Consider the following 19862-nt stretch of genomic DNA (forward strand, 5'->3'; position numbering starts at 1 on the left):
TTCCTCCCCCCTTCCCTCACTCGCCCCGAAATCCAATGACTGTGATCACCTCACATAGGCATCAACCTATGAGAGGGATCCGATTCTGATCCACTCGAGGGGACAGCCAAGTGACAGAGCTCTCCCTAGTAAAGCGCTGCGCTAGATCGCAGTGTTGTAAAAAGAAAATGACTTTTTTCCTCGCCTAACAGTCTGCCAGCTCTGACCGCGGCTGGCAAGCGGTTTACGGAGCGGAGCTGTTCTCCGCCCACTGCTCTTCATGCCAATTGGCATTAGGCAGTCCTGGGGGAAGCCACTCTGCGACTGCCCATCGGTGTTAGGTGGTCTCAGAGCAGTTAAAGAACCACTCCAGCAATAAAAGTAAGCAGTTAAAATCTGACAGAACTGACAGGTTTTGGACTAGTCCATCTCCCTCCTTAAGGGAAATTCTTAGGGTTTTCTTTGCTTTCAAAAGCATCTCCTAAGCGGCAGTTGCAAAGTCTAACTGTCTAAATAATGGACAAGTGAGTAGGGAGGCTGGCTGGTATCTTACTGTTTTGGCAGTTATGCTGCTGTTCAGGAAATGCTTTTGAAAACCGAGAACCCTGAGAATCCCCCCTGAGGGGATGGACTAGTCCAGTGTTAAGGAACTACAAGTCCCACAATGCATTTGCCTTTATAAACCATGACTGTGGCTGTCAGACTCCTGCAATGCATTGTGGGACTTGTAGTTCCTTAACAGCTGGAGAGCCAAGTTTGCCTACACTGGACTAGTCCAGAAACTGCTTACTTTTTTTTTGCTGGCGTGGTTCTTAAAATGGGCACTGAAGTGTAATCTGGTTCACAAAAGAGCTGGACATAAATGTAAACATAAATAAGATCTTATACTCTATAACAATTCAATCGACATCCAGGAGGCGGCAGCGATGCCCTAATTTCACTAACGCAGCCTTTTGTCTCATTCCAGGTGAGGAAAACTCATTTTAACCTGGCGTTCTGCGACTTCTGCCTCAAATTCTTGTTTCACGGTTTCCGCTGTCAGACCTGCGGCTACAAATTTCACCAGCACTGCAGCAGCAAAGTGCCAACCGCCTGCGTGGATATGGCCAAAGTGCCCAAGTAAGTTGGAAGGAGGGGAAGCGGTCTCTTTCTGGCTTGCCAATTAGGGATGGCCAAGTTGGTCATTTTTAAGTCGATGATAATTATTTTATAACTAGTTGGTAGTGCGCAATACGCTGCTCAGGGGTGCGTCCGCCATTTCTTAAGATGTCGCGCTGCTTGTGTGCCATCCAATCAGCATCGCGGCCAATCACAGCAGGGTGGATAGATCATCATGCAAACTGCTGGTGCAGCTTGAATTCGGACCAATCGCATTCTCTAGCTGATGATTTTAATTGTTCCAATGGCAATTTGCGTAAATTTACATAAGGGCCTGTACACATTGCTGAGCAAAGCCATCATGAAAATGGAAATATCGCATTGCACCAGTATGTACAGGTCTTCATGATATTCGTGATTTTTCAAAAGACCTTGCGATTAAAAAAACGAATGCGACTTTAAAAGCACAGCGCAAGCGCAGCAGTGTGTACAGGCCCTAAAATAACTCTCTCCCCCCCTTCTTTCTCTGATGTTTAAAGGACAACTGAAGTGAGAGGAATATGGAGGCTGCCATATTTATTTACTGTTAAACAATACCAGTTGCATGGCAGCCCCGCTGATCTATTTGGCTGCAGTAGTCGCTGAATCACACCAGAAACAAGCATGCAGCTAATCCAATCAGATCTGTCAATAATGTCAGAAACGCCTGATCTGCTGCATGCTTGTTCAGGGGCTATGGCTAAAAGTATTAGAGGGAGAGGATTAGCAAGACCACCAGGCAACTGGTATTGCTTAAAGGGAAATATATATGGCAGCCTCCATATCCCTCTCTCTTCAGTTGTCCTTTAATGCTGACCAACCATCTTTCCCTAAGGCCTTGTTCACATCTAAAATCGCTGACGCCAGCGCTTTGCGATTTTTGTCTCGGCTCTTACCTGCGCGTTGCGATTTTTTTTTGGGGGGGGGGGGGGGGGACGCTTTTCGAAGCGCTTTTGCAGAGTGATTAGTTTTTTCACTTCCTGATGCAGGAAGTGAACTCTTTGACCCGGAAAATAATAAATACAATGTATTCTTAAAAGCGCTGGGGAAATCGCTATACCAAGAGCTTTTTCAAGCGTTTTGCGATCGGAATCGAACCACTCATATGTGAACACTCTCATAGAGAATCATTGCACAAGCGCTTTTAAGGTGATTTTGAAAATCGCTGGCGCTTAAAAAAAGCCAACAGCGCCCTTTGTGTGAACAAGCTCTAAATGTGTATACACTTGCTTGGAAAAACTAGCGTGTGTGTCGGTGTCCCGTGATGGAACCTGCGCGCTCCTGTGCTGTGTTGTGGTCCCTGTTCCCCGCTCCATTTAGCAGTACACACTGCTTGGCTATAGCTGTGAAGAAAGTGCCCTTACCCTCCTGGCGGTTCTTTAATTCTGCCAAATAGGCAGAAATATTTTTTTTTTTAATTTTTTTTTGTTTCATGTAAAGCTACCAGAGTGGTAGCTACATGAAACAACACTAGTGGGCGCATGTGTCCCTCTAGTGCAATCGTCGCCGGCATCAATAGCAAACAGGGGAATGCGTATATAACGCGTTCCCCTGTTTGGCTTTTCCTGTCGCCATGGCGACGATCGGAATGACGTCAGCCGACGTCCTGATGTCAGACGCCTCCAATCCAGTCCATAGCGCTGCCTGGAAGTCATTGGTCCGGGCAGCGCAGGGCTCTGGCGGGGGGGGGGGGGGCCCTCTTCCGCCGCTGCGTGTGGACGATCACTGCAGAGCGGCGGCGATCAAGCTGTACGCGCGGCTAGCAGACTGCTAGCTGCGCGTACAGCACTTTAAATGAGGCAAATCGCCCCACCAGGGGCTGAGATATCCTCTGCGGCGGCTTACCGCTAAGAGGGTTAACTGTGTCTCCAACGACTGATGCATAATCGCTATAGACGACCATTATTGGTCTTCTTTACCCACCTTAAAGGACACCTGACTTGAGTTAAAGCTACGTAAGCTAAGCAATGATATATATTCATGCTGGATCCACATCCCTCTGTGCGCTGACCACAAAAAATTGCAGCAGAACAGCATTCTAAACACAGCATTTTGTTCCTTCAGTGGAAAGCTCCTTGTTTTAGTGGGCAGAATCTAGCTGCATCTAAAGAAGTGATAACATTATCTTTTGTTTACATTCCTTTGTCCGATACATTTGGTAAACATTAGCAAGCTTCCAAAACTGAGCTGAGAAGCAGAAAGCTGAGAAGTGATCACTTGACAGATTTTAATATTGAAATACAGCAGCTATGCAATAAAATGGCAGCTTTCAGAGCAGATGAACTGTTCTTTGGGAATTTGCAATCTGTAAACCGACAATATTACTTTTGCACAAAAGCAAACATAACTGTATGGGTAATAAAAAGTGGGAAAACACATTTTTATTACATGTTATGTGAGCGTTTTATCCCACTTTAATGTCCTTACCCACAATGCATTTTTTTTTCTGTGACGCACAACTTTTTTTCTGTGATCATTTTGATCTCTGGTGACCTCCACCCAAAGTACAGCGATTGTTTGAACTATCGTTGGTGCTTGTTGTGTGCCGCTGTGTGTTCCCGCTATACCTGCATTTAAAGGGGGCTTAGATGCTTTCCTTGCGTTGAAAGACATCCATGGCTACAATTACTAGGTAATGCCTAATGATGTTGATCCAGGGATTTTATCTGATTGCCATCTGGAGTCGGGAAGGAATTTTTCCCTTTAGGGGCTAATTGGACCATGCCTTGTAAGGGTTTTTTCCGCCTTCCTCTGGATCAACAGGGATATGTGAGGGAGCAGGCTGGTGTTGTACTTTGTACTGGTTGAACTCGATGGACGTATGTCTTTTTTCAACCAAAATAACTATGTAACTATGTAAGAAGATGGTTTGGGGAATGCTCATTCGTCGGGTGACGTCACCGTAGGTTCCCCAATCCATCTGGTAGGTCCCTAGCTTTAGACTAAGTCTCTCTGCCTGTATGTTTAATGCTTCTTCTTTATTTTCCTCTAGGGGAAGCATGTACCATGATTACCCTGAGCCGTCCCCCGGCATTATCCACGAGCCGTACACCCCGCAGCATGCCACCAGGTAATTAGCCCCTCCTCTTCCTGTTTTCTTCCTGTCACAGTATTCTCCTCTTCATTTTTCTTCCATTTCTGTTTGATGTCTCTGGAGCCCACCCCATTCCATCTCTCCCTTCCCGCAGTCCCCGGACACAGCACCCAGGAGCTCCTTCCTTTTCATTCCCCAGCGAGGGGCAACCCCTGCAACGGCATCGCTCCACCTCCACCCCCAACGTTCATATTGACAGCACCACTGGTCCTGTGGATAACAGCATTATTGAGGTACTCCGGCAGGGAGAGAGGGGCTTGTTGTATCTGTTCTACAGACAAGGGGAGCTAGTTCACCTTCTGTCCCATTGACCTCGTAGGTTTCACTTCCTAGCTGCAAGTTCTTGCTTAAAACTGATGCAGGATGCTCCTGGATTAATGGTCTCCATGGTAATCTTGTCAGAGCTCCAGTTACCATGTTTACTTTTTTCCTGTTATTTCCTTTGTTGAAGTGAACAGGAAGAGTTTTGCCAAACTTGCCATGGTAGTGGCCACCAAAAATAATCCTTCATCTGTTTTAAGAGGACATGTTTGCAGTAATGAATCTGATGAAGAATGGGCGGTATCTCACTAATAAGAATGGTTGTCGCAGTAATGGATGTGTGTTCAGTATGTGCTGTTGTGACACAAGCATGAATGGGGATGTCCAATATGGGTTGGTGTGACACTAGCAGGAATGGGTGTGTCTAATATGGGTTGGTGTGACACTAGCATGAATGAGTGTGTCCAATATGGGTTGGTGTGACACTAGCATGAATGAGTGTGCCCAATATGGGTTGGTGTGACACTAGCATGAATGGGTGTGTCCAATATGGGTTGGTGTTGGCACTAGCATGAATGGGTGTGTCCAATATGGGTTGGTGTGACACTAGCATTAATGAGTGTGTCCAATATGGGTTGGTGTGACACTAGCATGAATGAGTGTGTCCAATATGGGTTGGTGTGACACTAGCAGTAATGGCTGTGTCCTGTATGGGTTGGTGTGACTCTAGCAGTAATGGCTGTGTCCAGAATGGGTGTGTTCAATAGGGGGTTGGTGTGACACAAGCATGAATGGGTGTGTCCAATATATGTTCTTTTGACACTAGCAGTAATGGCTGTGTCCAGTATGGGTTGGTGTGACACTAGCATGAATGGGTGTGTCCAATATGGGATGGTGTGACAGCAGGACTTGGTGTTTCTAGTATGTGTTGGTGGGACAACAGCAGGAGTGGTTGTGTCCAGAATGTGTTATTGTAATTGAGAATGTGTTGTTGAAGCATGGATGGGTGTCCAGTATGATTGTTAGAAAGAAGTTTTAAATTTGGATGATACCATTTATTGGCTAACTAAAAATGAATAAGAATAAACAAGCTTTCGGCCTTTCAGCCTTCGTCTGGCTTATATCCTGTAGGATGTAAGCCTGACGAAGGCTGCAAGGCCGAAAGCTTGTTTGTTAATCATTTTTAGTTAGCCAATAAATGGTATCATCATGATTTAAAACGTCTTACTTTTACTGATGGCTAACACGGTACAATACCCTACCGCTACCAGTATAATTGTTGTGATACTAGCATGAGTGGGTGTGTCTAATGTGGGTTGGTGTGACAGTAGCAGGAATGGGTGTGTCCTGTATGATTGGTATGACAATAGCATGAATGGGTTGATGTGACACTAGCAGGAAAGAGGAGGAGGGGCAGAACACTAGCAGAAATATGTGTCCAATATGGATGTTGTCACTAGCAGGAATAGGAGTTTGACACTCACGGAAACAGAAATGGTTCTGTTTGGTGTGGCTGGTGTGACACTTTGAGGATTGGCTGTGTACAAAATGAATGGCAGAAGTGGTTTGTTCAAAATGACTGGGAGTGTATTGTGTGACACTAGCAGGGTAGCCTGTGTTTGCTGTGACACCAGCAGGGTAGGCTGTGTTTGGTGTGACACCAGCAGAGTAGATTGTGTTTGGTGTGACACCAGCAGGGTAGCCTGTGTTTGCTGTGACACCAGCAGGGTAGCCTGTGTTTGCTGTGACACCAGCAGGGTAGCCTGTGTTTGGTGTGACACCAGCAGGGTGGGCTGGGCTTGGTGTGGCACTAGCAGGGTAGGCTGTGTATGGTTTGACACTAGCAGAGTAGGCTGTGTGTGGTGTGACACTAGCAGGGTAGGCTGTGTTTGGTGTGACACTAGCAGAGTAGACTGTGTGTGGTGTGACACTAGCAGGGTAGGCTGTGTTTGGCGTGACACTGGCAGAGTAGGCTGTGTATGGTTTGGCACTAGCAGGGTAGGCTGTGTTTGGTGTGACACTAGCAGGGTAGGCTGTGTTTGGTGTGACACTAGCAGAGTAATCTGTGTGTGGTGTGGCACTAGCAGGGTAGGCTGTGTTTGGTGTGACACTAGCAGATTAGATTGTGTTTGGTGTGACACCAGCAGGGTGGGCTGTGTTTGGTATGACACTAGCAGAGTAGGCTGTGTGTGTGGTGTGACACTAGCAGGGTAGGCTGTGTTTGGTGTGACACTAGCAGAGTAGTTTGTGTGTGGTGTGACACTAGCAGGGTAGGCTGTGTTTGGTGTGACACTAGCAGAGTAGTTTGTGTGTGGTGTGACACTAGCAGGGTAGGCTGTGTTTGCTGTGACACTAGCAGGGTAGGCTGTGTTTGCTGTGACACTAGCAGGATAGGCTGTGTTTGCTGTGACACTAGCAGGGTAGGCTGTGTTTGCTGTGACACTAGCAGGGTAGGCTGTGTTTGCTGTGACACTAGCAGGGTAGGCTGTGTTTGGTGTGACACTAGCAGAGTAGGCTGTGTGTGGTGTGGAACTAGCAGGGTAGGCTGTGTGTGGTGTGACACTAGCTGAGTAGTTTGTGTTTGGTGTGACACTAGCAGGGTAGGCTGTGTTTGGTGTGACACTAGCAGGGTGGGCTGTGTGTGGTGTGACACTAGCAGGGTAGGCTGTGTTTGGTGTGACACTAGCAGGGTAGGCTGTGTGTGGTGTGACACTAGCAGGGTAGGCTGTGTTTGGTGTGACACTAGCAGGGTAGGCTGTGTGTGGTGTGACACTAGCAGGGTAGGCTGTGTGTGGTGTGACACTAGCAGGGTAGGCTGTGTGTGGTGTGACACTAGCAGGGTAGGCTGTGTTTGGTGTGACACTAGCAGGGTAGGCTGTGTTTGGTGTGACACTAGCAGAGTAGGCTGTGTTTGGTGTGACACTAGCAGAGTAGGCTGTGTGTGGTGTGGCACTAGCAGGGTAGGCTGTGTATGGTGTGACACTAGCTGAGTAGGCTGTGTTTGGTGTGACACTAGCTGAGTAGTTTGTGTTTGGTGTGACACTAGCAGGGTAGGCTGTGTGTGGTGTGACACTACCAGGGTAGGCTGTGTGTGGTGTGACACTAGCAGGGTAGGCTGTGTGTGGTATGACACCAGCAGGGTAGGCTGTGTGTGGTGTGACACTAGCAGGGTAGGCTGTGTGTGGTGTGGCACTAGCAGGGTAGGCTGTGTGTGGTGTGGCACTAGCAGGGTAGGCTGTGTATGGTGTGGCACTAGCAGGGTAGGTTGTGTATGGTGTGGCACTAGCAGGGTAGGCTGTGTTTGCTGTGGCACTAGCAGGGTAGGCTGTGTTTGCTGTGACACTAGCAGGGTAGGCTGTGTTTGCTGTGACACTAGCAGGGTAGGCTGTGTTTGCTGTGACACTAGCAGGATAGGCTGTGTGTGGTGTGACACTAGCAGGGTAGGCTGTGTTTGGTGTGACACTAGAAGAGTAGATTGTGTTTGGTGTGACACTAGCAGAGTAGGCTGTGTATGGTGTGACACTAGCAGAGTAGGCTGTGTATGGTGTGACACTAGCAGGGTAGGCTGTGTTTGGCGTGACACTGGCAGAGTAGGCTGTGTATGGTTTGGCACTAGCAGGGTAGGCTGTGTATGTTGTGACACTAGCAGAGTAGGCTGTGTATGGTGTGACACTAGCAGGGTAGGCTGTGTGAGGTGTGGCACTAGCAGGGTAGGCTGTGTATGGTGTGACACTAGCAGAGTAGGCTGTGTATGGTGTGACACTAGCAGAGTAGGCTGTGTATGGCGTGACACTAGCAGGGTAGGCTGTGTTTGGCGTGACACTGGCAGAGTAGGCTGTGTATGGTTTGGCACTAGCAGGGTAGGCTGTGTATGGTGTGACACTAGCAGAGTAGGCTGTGTATGGTTTGGCACTAGCAGAGTAGGCTGTGTATGGTGTGACACTAGCAGAGTAGGCTGTGTATGGTGTGACACTAGCAGAGTAGGCTGTGTATGGTGTGACACTAGCAGAATAGGCTGTGTATGGTGTGACACTAGCAGAGTAGGCTGTGTATGGTGTGACACTAGCAGAATAGGCTGTGTATGGTGTGACACTAGCAGAGTAGGCTGTGTATGGTGTGACACTAGCAGGGTAGGCTGTGTATGGTGTGACACTAGCAGGGTAGGCTGTGTATGGTGTGACACTAGCAGGGTAGGCTGTGTATGGTGTGACACTAGCAGGGTAGGCTGTGTATGGCGTGACACTAGCAGGGTAGGCTGTGTATGGTGTGGCACTAGCAGGGTAGGCTGTGTATGTTGTGGTACTAGCAGGGGGGGGGGGGGGAGGGTAGAAGGCTGGTCTGTGTATAGTGTGGCACCAGCAAGGTGGGTAATGGGTGGTCTGTGTGAGGCAACACAAGATGGGTGGGCTGTTACGTGTTGTAAGAATTTGGATGACGCATTAGCAAGAGAAGCACTGATGTTTAGAGCTGTTTTGGTAGCTGAGCACCTTCTGCTGTGAAGTGTAGTTGCTTTCGTGACACACTATTGCTGAAGACACTGTAAGCAGCCCTGTATGCCTCCATCTTCAGACTCTCATTGTCTGTCTCCTCCTCATGCCTCATGCATATCCTCAGAAATTACATATATGGGAGGAGCCTCTGTATTTGCAGAGAATAGATAGTGATCTGCTGCTTTGGAAAACGTGGATAGTATGGAGCAGCCATTCGTTCTTCTTTCCATTGTTGTGGCCTTATTGCTTGAGGGAGATGGGAGTAGGATTACTTTTGTTAAAAGAAAACTGAACTGAAAGTTATATGGAGGCTGCCATATTTATTTTCTTTTAAATAATGCTCATTGCCTGGCTTCCTGCTGATCATCTACCAATTTTGTAGGCCGATTGATCAAGAGCCAGATCTCTTTCTGATGGAATCTGAGAGTTGTATTGGCTGCCGTAAACTGAAGGCCAAATCCTGATCGATTTCAGCATGTAATCTTGCAGGTATCGGCTTTGTGTGCCGCCTCGCTGACCCGGCTGTTGTACCCTTTAAAGAGGATCTGTAACGTCAAAAGATCCCCTGGGGGGTACTCACCTCGGGTGGGGGAAGCCTCCGGATCCTAATGAGGCTTCCCACGCCGTCCTCCGTCCCTCGGGGGTCTCGCTGCAGCCCTCCGAGAAAGATGACGTCAATATTTACCTTCCTGGCTCCTGCGCAGGCGCTCTGACGGCTGTCGGCTCCGAAGTAGGCGGAAATACCCGATCGCTGTCGGGTCTGCTCTACTGCGCAGGCGCAAGTTTCCGGGGCCTGCGCAGTAGAGCGGACCCGACTGAGATCGGGTATTTCCGTGTAGTTCGGAGCCGAGAGCAGCCACAGCGCCCCCGCTGGAGCCAGCAAAGGTAAATATTGAACTGACAGTTGGGTCTGTCGCCGGCTGTTTCGGAGGGCTGCAGCGAGCCCCCGTGGGACAGAGGACGGCGTGGGAAGCCTCATTAGGATCCGGAGGCTTCCCCCACCCGAGGTGAGTACCCCCCAGGGGATCTTTTTGATGTTACAGAGTCTCTTTAATGTACATGTACACCCCCAACTTCACCCCCCCCCCCCCTTCCTTGCCTCGCTGCTCCGTGCAGTTATACTTTACCTGCTGCTGTCCTTGTACTTCTGCATTGGCGCCCCCATGTGGTTGCCGACGTTATAGCACGTGTGGCATGTATGTGATGTCACACAAATGTATGTGATGTCACTCACACGTATGTGATGTCACTCACACGCTAGATGCCGGTAGTCAAATGGAGCCAGAATGCAGCAGTATGGTGGACACTAGAAGAACATAAAACATTATGGATGGTCGATTGGCCGTCAAGTCTTGTAATCTATAGGCACCTTTATACTTTTAACCATAGACCCTAAAAAAGTATGCAAATCAGGTGCTCTGACTGCACTTATCACATGCTTGTTTCAGGTGTGTGATTCAGAAACTACTGATGCCAAAGAAGATCAGCAGCCAGACAACTGGTATTGTTTAAAAGGAAATAAATATGGCAGCCTTCATACACCTCAACTTAAGGTGTCCTTTAAACCTGTTTTCCATCAGCTATGCGGAATGGCCAGTCCTTGTAGATACTTTATAGTAAATGTAGGCAATGTTATCAGTTATGTTTATTGTCAGAGGAGGATGTTAAAGTGCACCAGTGAGAAAAGTGTTATGGAAGCTGCCATCTTAACCAGATCGTGCGTATTAGGGATGAGACGCTGATCAGTCCGATGATATGCAAATTTTATGCTAAATTTATGGCGCATGGACCTGGAACGAAAATCGAATGCAGCAGTTGCTTGAATCATCAGCATCTGAGTGACCGCCCCTTTTCCTGATTGGTTGGATGAAGCAGATCGGGTCATTTTGGCTCCGAGCTCCGAAGTTTGGAGCCGTCATAGCAGCAATGCTAAGCTGTGCACCCCGCACAAGATTAATTCGGGGATTCCATGGTCGCTGGACCCCAAATTACTTCTCCCTCCGAGTTGTGATGACTTGGAGGGGTAATAGTATTTGGTGCCGCCGGGGATTTGAACGGCAGAAGGGAGGGCCGCCATTCAGCTCACCCTGTACACAGCACCCCGGGGGCACCATAATATGTACGTGAATAAAGACCTTCGAATTCCTACCCCAAAATAAATGCTCAGACAGAGAGGGGTAAATGATCTGTATACCCTCGAATACAAGTCGACCTCGTGTATAAGTCGACGCCAATATTCAACCCTCTTAAGCTGGATTTTTTTTATTGACTCAAGTATAAGTCTACCCAGCAAGGTTAATGGGTGAACTGCATAGAGTATTGCAGCCATTAACCCCTTCTGTCCCTTAAGTGCAGTCAATACCTCCTCCAGGCCCCCAAGTGCTGCAATTATTCACTCTCCTTCCTGCAGCCCAGTATTTCCCCCCTGCCCCTTTCCTTGTTAATCTTTGTGGCCAGGACTTTCAGACCTGTGTTTTCTTGGCATTTCTTTTCCTCAAAGTATCACTTACCACAGGATACATTGCTGCAAATGGGAATGTCACTATTAGTACACACATTACTCAGTGTGCTCGGTGCTGCCCATGACTCGTGTATAAGTCGACCCCTATACTTTTATGAAGTGAATCAGACATACATTTCTAGACATATACGGTACTTGAATATATACAGTACTTGCGCTAGGTGAGTGGATTAGAAAGTATCATAGCCAGCCGGGGGTTGCGGCACCAGTTCTTTTAGTTCAATAAAATGATTGGATCAGAAGGTCGATCCGCTCTGCAGTATCGAGGGATATGAGCACTTTTACACTTGCTGCATCGTTCTGTTGCTGTGATATAGTTGTACATGTGCAATAATGTGCTTATATTTCCACGTGGATACAAATAAGACCAATCCTAATTACAATCAAGCCCATACCTCATTGTATTGAATACTGTGGCCTGATGGTGGCTGTATGGTCCACTCCATTGGCTGTCAGGGAGAAAAGAATCCTGAGCTGATGCAAAATGTATGCAAATATATGCAGCTTGGAAAGGGGCCAGTTTAAATACAATGGATACTGCATAAAATTTTCATCATCTCAGAGTGGTTAACATCTCATTAACCATCTCTAGATTTCACCTGAAAAAGCTAGTTGAATAACACAGTGAGCTACAGAGCTCATCTAGTGATTGCAACTTTTTCAAGTGGTTCATTTGTGTCTGCCGCTCTTGAAAGAATCTCCCCACTTCCTTTTTGGACAGGAAGTAGCAGAAATCTCACGGAGGTTCAAGACAGCGCTAAAATTCTGAGAAGCCCTGATCCCTTAATAAAGTATCCAAAACTAATTTTTTTTTTCCTGTTCCTTCCTTGGAGCTGGACTATACAAATGGCAGCTTCCATAACCTTGTAATGACAGGTGCTCTGGAAGAAGACACTATGGGCACTGTGTGCTGTATGTAGCCCTAATAGCGGACCAGTTTTCTTGTTAATCCTGCAGAGATGCAGATATTTTGTCTGTATAGAGGGGTAATGACAGTATGAAATGATACATTTATAGCACAACGTGTTACATTTTAATGTCCTGTTTTGTCTCCTGTTTCCTGTGGCTGCTCAGGAGGCCTTGAGGAACGCTGCTGCCACTTGTAAGTAGATTAGGAAAAAACATTGAATTTGAACTAATTTTCCCTGTGGGGATCTTTTTGCTATTTGCGATGCAGAGCAGAACGAACAAGTCCTGTACTGCCATTTCCTTTGTGCCGTCTGTCCTTCCTCTTCCTCTGTGCCGTCTGTCCTTCCTCTTCCTCTGTGCCGTCTGTCCTTCCTCTTCCTCTGTGCCGTCTGTCCTTCCTCTTCCTCTGTGCCGTCTGTCCTTCCTCTTCCCTGTGTGCCGTTATGTATAGACTTAGTTTACTGTTCTCAACCTTGCACTTCGTGGGCTGTATTTACTGAGTCTTGGACCACATGGGTGACCTCAATCACTTAAGATCTGCTTTTTTTTCTATGCTTCCTGTGTGTTCAGCACTTACTACCGTCCGATTCTGTTTTCATGTTTGCTGCTCTGAGCTTGATTAGATGTACGTGTTTTGGTTATATAGCCTTATCTCCTGTGTTGTAGCTCGGGATGGACTTCCTAAGACTGCAGCTGCTCTTGGGAGTAAGTCTCCTCCAGCAAAGTCCCCCGTGGAGGCTCCCAGAGAAAGGAAGACCTCCGCCTCTGATGAGAAGAAGAAGGTGGTAAGTGATGAGGCTTGTGGAGCCCTGTTTCTTGGAATAATGATGGGTCAGCAGAGAGCGATTGACCCTCGGCAGTATTGTAACACCAATTTTTGTCCCGCTTTTGTAGAAACAGTTGGGTTACCGGGACTCCAGCTACTACTGGGAGGTGAACTCCAACGAGGTGATAATACTGAAACGCATAGGAACCGGCTCTTTTGGTACAGTGTACCGAGGCAAGTGGCACGGCGATGTGGCGGTCAAGATCCTCAAAGTGACCAGTCCAACGGCGGAGCAGATCCAGGCTTTCAAGAATGAGATGCAGGTCCTCAGGTGAGCGAGTGAAGGCAAATGATATCACATGTTCCCTGGTAAACCATGTATGCTCTCCTAGAGGCTACCCCAGGTCTTCCCAGCGGTGCATTACCATGCGAAGTTTACCAAGCTAGCACTGCTGTGGATTTGTGTCTCTCCGTACCCGATTCTGGTAACACCCCAGCGCAGGCACAGATTTTTTTTAAAAAATGTTTTTTATGAAGTGTACGTTACATTTCTTTACGCATTAAAGCAACTCTGAACCGTCCTGAAAAAAAAGGCTTAGATACTTTCCTTCTGTTTTAAGAAGGCAATTACACCAAGCTTTGCTTTTTTAGTAGGAGGGCTTTTTGGTTCCTTTTATCCCCTTATACATTCCTAGTAGTTTGGGTCACCCTGAGCTGCTTGGTTACTCTGCTATACTTTCCTAAGAAAAGGGCTCTGGATCCCATAGAGCCTTCCCGGTGCTCTCTCCATGTCCTTGTTCCTCTACTTTCCCCCATTCAAAGCTGGCACTTTCAGTACTCCTTGGAATGCTTCTGAAGACGGGCAAATCCGTACTGTGCATAACCGAGTGCAGACTCACACGTGTGCAGTATGGATCCACTCCTCTTTTGAAGCGTTCCGGGATGCGAGTACTGTTGATGGCTGCTCGAGGAAAGCCAGACATATTCGATCTGCAGATCAAATTAATTTCACCAGGGGGCAGCAGTGGACCGAGATTACGAAGAGATGGCCAGGAAGGCTGTAGGAATCCAGAGCCTTCCCTCTCCGTAGGTGAGTATGCTTTTTTTTCCCCCTCTCTCTTTACGGTTGCTTTAACACTTTAGCAACCCATTTATTTAGAGGCTGCAAGTGCTCCAGGTCAATTTATTTTAGCAAATGTTTTATATTTCTTTTTTGTTTGATTTCCTAACTTCTAAATAGTACTGCTGTAATGTGTATTTATGGCCACTTGTCACTAGAGGGCAGTGTGAGACAATGACAGAGAGAGAGCAAAGCATCCAAGAATTTACAGCATAAAGAGTTCTGCCGACTGAGGTCAAAAGCAATGCGCTTATCTCAAGCGAGATTACTTGTAGCTACTAATGGGTTAAAAGTTTTGTAGAAAAGTTGTCGTTTTAAATAAAACAAACAATAAAAGTGAAAATAGAGCATACACACATTATTATAGACACAATACACACAAAATTCTTAGCAAAATGTACCATGCAAAGAACCTCTAATTAGTGACAAAAAAAAGATATAAATCATTTTGTTGTGATAAGTAGTAATAAGGGTATTGGTGAATGAAAGGGAGTAGCACTAAATGATGAAAATTGCTCTGGTTCATAGAGAGAAAACCCCCTCAGTGGTTATCTCCTTCAAATAACCTCCATGACGGTCATCCCTAGACTGGTTTCTAACCACTCTCCGATCCTTCTTAAATGGGGTGATCTTTTACCATTTATTGCCTGAAAACGAAACTCATTTTGGTTGTCACTGCCGTTACCGTTAGAGATACTGAGGATAAGTATGGGATAGCCTGAAAGCACACTAGAGGGTCTTGTATTAAAGTAATTAATAACTGTATAAGAAGATATGCAGACCCAAATGGAGATACTGGAACAACAGATCCGCTCTCCTTGAGGAGAAGACCAAAGCCAAAATAGTTTTTGCCAAGCAGACCTTCTACGAGCAAGATGAAAAAAAAATGAAAGTTTTTGGCAAATTTGGCCAAAGTGGGCACGAGTCTCTCAGTGATTTCCACAGTGATGGATCAGAATGCACATTTCAGATAAATCAAAACTTCTACACCTGATTCCGAACCTCCCAGTCCTCTGCATCCCACACAGACTCTGACATAGATCTTTCCAAATTTACACTTCTCTATGTATCACCTGACCACAGAGTCCTCCTTGACGCACCCATTACCTTAGATGAAGTGAATGTCGCCACCCAAAGTTTTCCTAATGGGGAATCTCCAGGCCTTGATGGCCTCCCAATTGAACTATACAAAAAAATTACAGATTTACAATCCACTCTATTGCTTCAAACTTTTGAATGTTCCTTTGCAAAGGATGAGTTACCCCCTCTGAGGCATGCTTTAATCCTCCTCCTCCTAAAACCTGATGAGGGCCTGATTACTCGTGACTCATTTCGGCCCATCTCGCTCCTCCCGGTGGATGTAAAAAATTCTGGCTAAAATATTGGCTCAACGTCTCAATCAAGTTATACTCACTCTAATACATCCAGATCAAACCGGGTTTATGCCAGAGAAGAGCGTAGCACTAATATACAGCAAAGTCCCCGCTATCCAGAACTCGGGATTGTGTTTTGTGGTTTATTTGGGAGGTTTGCAGGCCATAAAATACTCTCCAAGCCTCCAGCACCATCTTATAGCCTTCCTATAGCTCCTAGAGGTTTTCCAGTGTCTATGCACGCCGGCTCCCGACAGGTCACGTGACTCTCTGCCTACCTAAATGACATCTGAAGTGAAAGGGATATGGAGGCTTCCATATTTTTTTCTTTTTAACCTCCCTAGCAGTATGATTATTTCTGGATTTTAGGGTCTTTTCTGAACGTTTCAGACCCTTAAACCAAGTAAAAATTATGCCGCCAGAGTCTCTGCAGCAGCCCCAGCTCTCACTCACGTCCCTGGGCTCCAGCGCTGCAATTTTCCCTCTGTCCTCCAGGTGGCGCTGTAACTCTGTAGGGAGATCACTGACGACAATCTCAACAGAGTGATTCAGAGCCTCTGCGGAAAGGATGTAGAATGACTGCCTGCGTCTGGATCCCCCGGGAGGTGAGTAAAAACGCCCGCTGCACTCCATTGCTCTGAATTGAGCTCTCGGCGGCTAGCCCAAGCATAGCTCGGGGTTACTGCCAGGGAGGTTAAACAATACCAGTTGCTTGGCAGTTCTGCTGATCCTCTGCCTCTTAATACTTTTAACCATAGACCTTGAACAAGCATGCAGCAGATTACGTGTTTCTGACATTATTGTCAGGTCTGACAGGATTAGCTGCATACTTGTCTCTGGTGTGATTCAGACACTACTACAGCCAAATAGATCAGCAGGGCTGCCAGGTAACTGGAAATAAACCTGGCAGCCTCCATATCCCTCTCTTACAGTTGTCCTTTAATCATTCTTCCCATCATCCACTTTTCTTGCTGATTGTAAAGTGTCAATTTCTGCATAAAGTCAGTGAGCTGTTAATTATTCAGAGTGGATGCAAATATTGTGAACATTTATGCCGCTTGGATTTTAGAACAAGCTCACGTGGCAGTTGGTGTATTTAAAGGAACCCGAAGTGAAAGACCTATGGAGGCTGCCATAATTATTTATTATCCTTTTAGGGCCTGTTTCCAAATCTGTGCCAAGTCCACAGCGTTTCCCTGGAGACCAAGAAACGCCTATACTTTCAATGGTTTGCTGTCCGAATTGCATTACTGTGCGATTCTGAATGGCATACTGCAGATTTCTGCAGCACACACCCAAATCCCTAAGCGATATGGATGCGTGCTTGCATCACTTACAAGTGCCAGCATGCGTCCTGCAAGACACACGCCAGCCAGTGGAAACCGGCCCTTAAACAATACCAATTGCCTGGCTGTCCTGCTCATCTCTTTGGCTGCAGTATTGTCTGGATCACACACCAGGAACAAGCATGTGGCTAATTCAGTCAGAGCACCTGATCTGCATGCTTGTTCAAGGTCTATAGCTAAAATTATAGCGGCAGAGGATCAGCAGGACAGCCAAGCAATGTGCATTGTTTAAAAGCAGATAAATATGTCAGCCTTCATATGTCTCTCATCTTGGTTTCCTTTTAATTGGTGTATTGCCAAGCCTGATAAAATAGGTGTAAATTTTGCATCTTATTGACCATTACAACTGTCATCCTTTGTTGAGTGTGGAATAGTTACCCAGGTAACGATCAGGTTATGTCAGATTTTTTTAAGTGATGCTTCCTGTTCCTGTCTCATGCTGACGTTCCCCGATTTCTGTAAGTGATGCTTTCTGTTCCTGTGTCATGCTGACATTCCCTGATCTCTGTATGTGGTGCTTCCTGTTCCTGTCTCATGCTGACGTTCCCCGATTTCTGTAAATGTTTCCTGTTCCTGTCTCATGCTGACGTTCACTGATTTCTGTAAGTGGTGCTTCCTGTTCCTGTCTCTTGCTGACATTCCCTGTTTTCTGTAAATTCTCCTTCCTGTTCCTGTCTCATGCTGACGTTCCTGCATTTTGTGTCTTGTGCAGAAAGACCCGTCATGTCAACATTCTGCTGTTCATGGGCTTCATGACTAAGCCCACCTTTGCCATAATCACCCAGTGGTGCGAGGGAAGCAGCCTGTACCGGCATCTCCACGTCATCGAGACTCGCTTCGACATCTTCCAGCTCATCGACATCGCCAGGCAGACGGCGCAGGGCATGGAGTAAGTGCAGTTTACCCTTTAGCAGCCAATTTCTTTGGAGCCTTGCAAGTGCTCCAGGCTAATTTGTTTTAGCACATTTTTTTTTAAATTTCTTATTACATTTCTCTGCTTTGAATTAGTACTGCTGTAGTGTGTATTTATGGCCACTTGTCACTAGGTGGCAATGTGAGGCAAAAACAGAGCACTTCTTCTTTCAGTTTCTATATTTTCTGCTATCAGAGAGAGAGCTATCAAAGCATTCCAAGAATTTACAGCACAAATTCTGCCGACTGAGGTCAAAAGCAGGGCAGTTATCTCAAATGAGATAACTCTATTGAAGCTGCTGATGGGAAACTTGCAGCACATTCTGTATCACTGCTTTGTTTCAAGTTTATTTTTTATGGAAATCAAGAGATCCTTGTGATAGCTGTGTACTTCAGCCAAACATTGAAATCAGGGACCTGCTAACTTCACCCAAACACCTATGCTGAGAGCCGCTTGAGATGCTTGTAATCTAAGAGGTGGAAGGAAAATGGGCTGCCATCTTCATTCGCTTATGAACAATGCCAGTTGCCTGGTTGTCATGCTGAGCTTTAGTTTTAGTTTGTTTTTGTGTCGCATACCTGCAACAAGCATGCAGTCTCATTCTGGGCCAGTGGCTTAAAGGAAAGCTTAAGAGACAGGGAACAGGGCTTCTGATGGCAGGGAATAGATTAAAAAAGGGTCAATAGTTCACATATTTTAGCACTCTGAGACACAGGAAAGATTTTGTCATTGAGCGAAGGCAAAGCAATAAATCTACTTTTAAGTTTTTAAATGTAACATAAAACTGTGGGATGCCTAAAAGTCTTTTTTTTTTTATTTTTTTTATTTAGAAGTAGGAGGATAGATACAGTTGTTTATCTCATCATTTTATTTTCATTTAAGTTTCACTTTAAAGCAAATATGTGACTTTCAAAAAACAGAAAGTTACATACTTACCACAGAGGCTTCCCGTGACCTTCTCGACCCCCACCTCTGCTGGCTAGGACCCTCTCTTTTTTTTTCTTTTAATGTAAACTTTATTAACCATTTAGCAGCCACATATAGTAAAACTATAAGTGTGCTGGAGGGCCACATGTTATTTTCTGCCGCTGGGAAAGTGTGCCTTCCCCAACCTGGCAGGCTATGCAGGTAGCTGTCATATTTTCCTGTTCCGGGTGGCTGGTTTGTCTTCTCCTCTCCTCCATCAGCGGTGCTGCACTCCCGACATCCTCTTCTGAGTTCCGATCACATGACATGACATGACATTTGATCGTAACCCAGGGGATGGTGTCAGCATTGCAGCGCGCTCAGTGGTGGAAGGGGTGTGATGGAGAGACTCTTCCTATACACCCCTTCCACCACTGGGCGGCGCTGCACCGCTGACACCACCCTCTGGGTTACGATCACGTCATGTCATGTGATCGGAACTCTGAAGAGGATGTAGGCATTGCAGCTCTATGGGTAGAGGAGAGTAGAACCTGAGCCAGCCGCCCGGAACAGGTAAATATGACAGCTACCTGCTGCATTAGGCAGCACAACGAGTTTAGGTGGCAGCGGATGCTCTGCCTTTCGTTCTCTCACGAGATAACGTGGGCGGGGCTGCTAAAAGGTTAAAGGATACCAGTGCCTTTAAAGTGGATCCGAGACTCATTGCATAATTGTGTTCCTTACATATAGTTTATAGGGCATTCCTCAAGCCAAATACGTATTATTATTATTTTTTTAATATTTTAATTCCCTATAAACTAAACAAGCCTCGTCCATAGCTCAAAGTGCCTTGGCACTCCATGTAGCAAGGGCTTATGGGAGCTCAGTCTGGGCAGGAGGAGGAGGAGGTTACTAGCCAGAGATTTCAGAGGCAGAGGGGAGCAGGAGAGGGGATTGAGCTGAGGGCTGGAGATGCAGTTGCAGCTTGCCTGTGTGAAATGTGACAAACAAAACATGGCTGCTGTCGTATCACAGGAATAAATAAAC

The 19862-nt window shown here is 46.5% G+C and overlaps 1 protein-coding gene across 1 annotated transcript in view; it reads left to right on the forward strand.

The window, feature by feature from the left end:
• Positions 1-19862, forward strand: part of ARAF (A-Raf proto-oncogene, serine/threonine kinase) — a 120340-nt gene that overhangs the window by 80180 nt on the left and 20298 nt on the right. Inside the window, exons 6-12 of the mRNA XM_068248677.1 lie at positions 947-1098; positions 4109-4186; positions 4305-4443; positions 12557-12584; positions 13058-13176; positions 13286-13488; positions 17709-17885. Coding sequence (XP_068104778.1) covers positions 947-1098; positions 4109-4186; positions 4305-4443; positions 12557-12584; positions 13058-13176; positions 13286-13488; positions 17709-17885 — 896 coding nt within the window. The remainder of the gene's footprint in view (positions 1-946; positions 1099-4108; positions 4187-4304; positions 4444-12556; positions 12585-13057; positions 13177-13285; positions 13489-17708; positions 17886-19862) is intronic.

The sequence above is a fragment of the Hyperolius riggenbachi genome, chromosome 8 (assembly GCF_040937935.1).
Source record: "Hyperolius riggenbachi isolate aHypRig1 chromosome 8, aHypRig1.pri, whole genome shotgun sequence".
Classification (NCBI taxonomy): Eukaryota; Metazoa; Chordata; class Amphibia; order Anura; family Hyperoliidae; genus Hyperolius; species Hyperolius riggenbachi.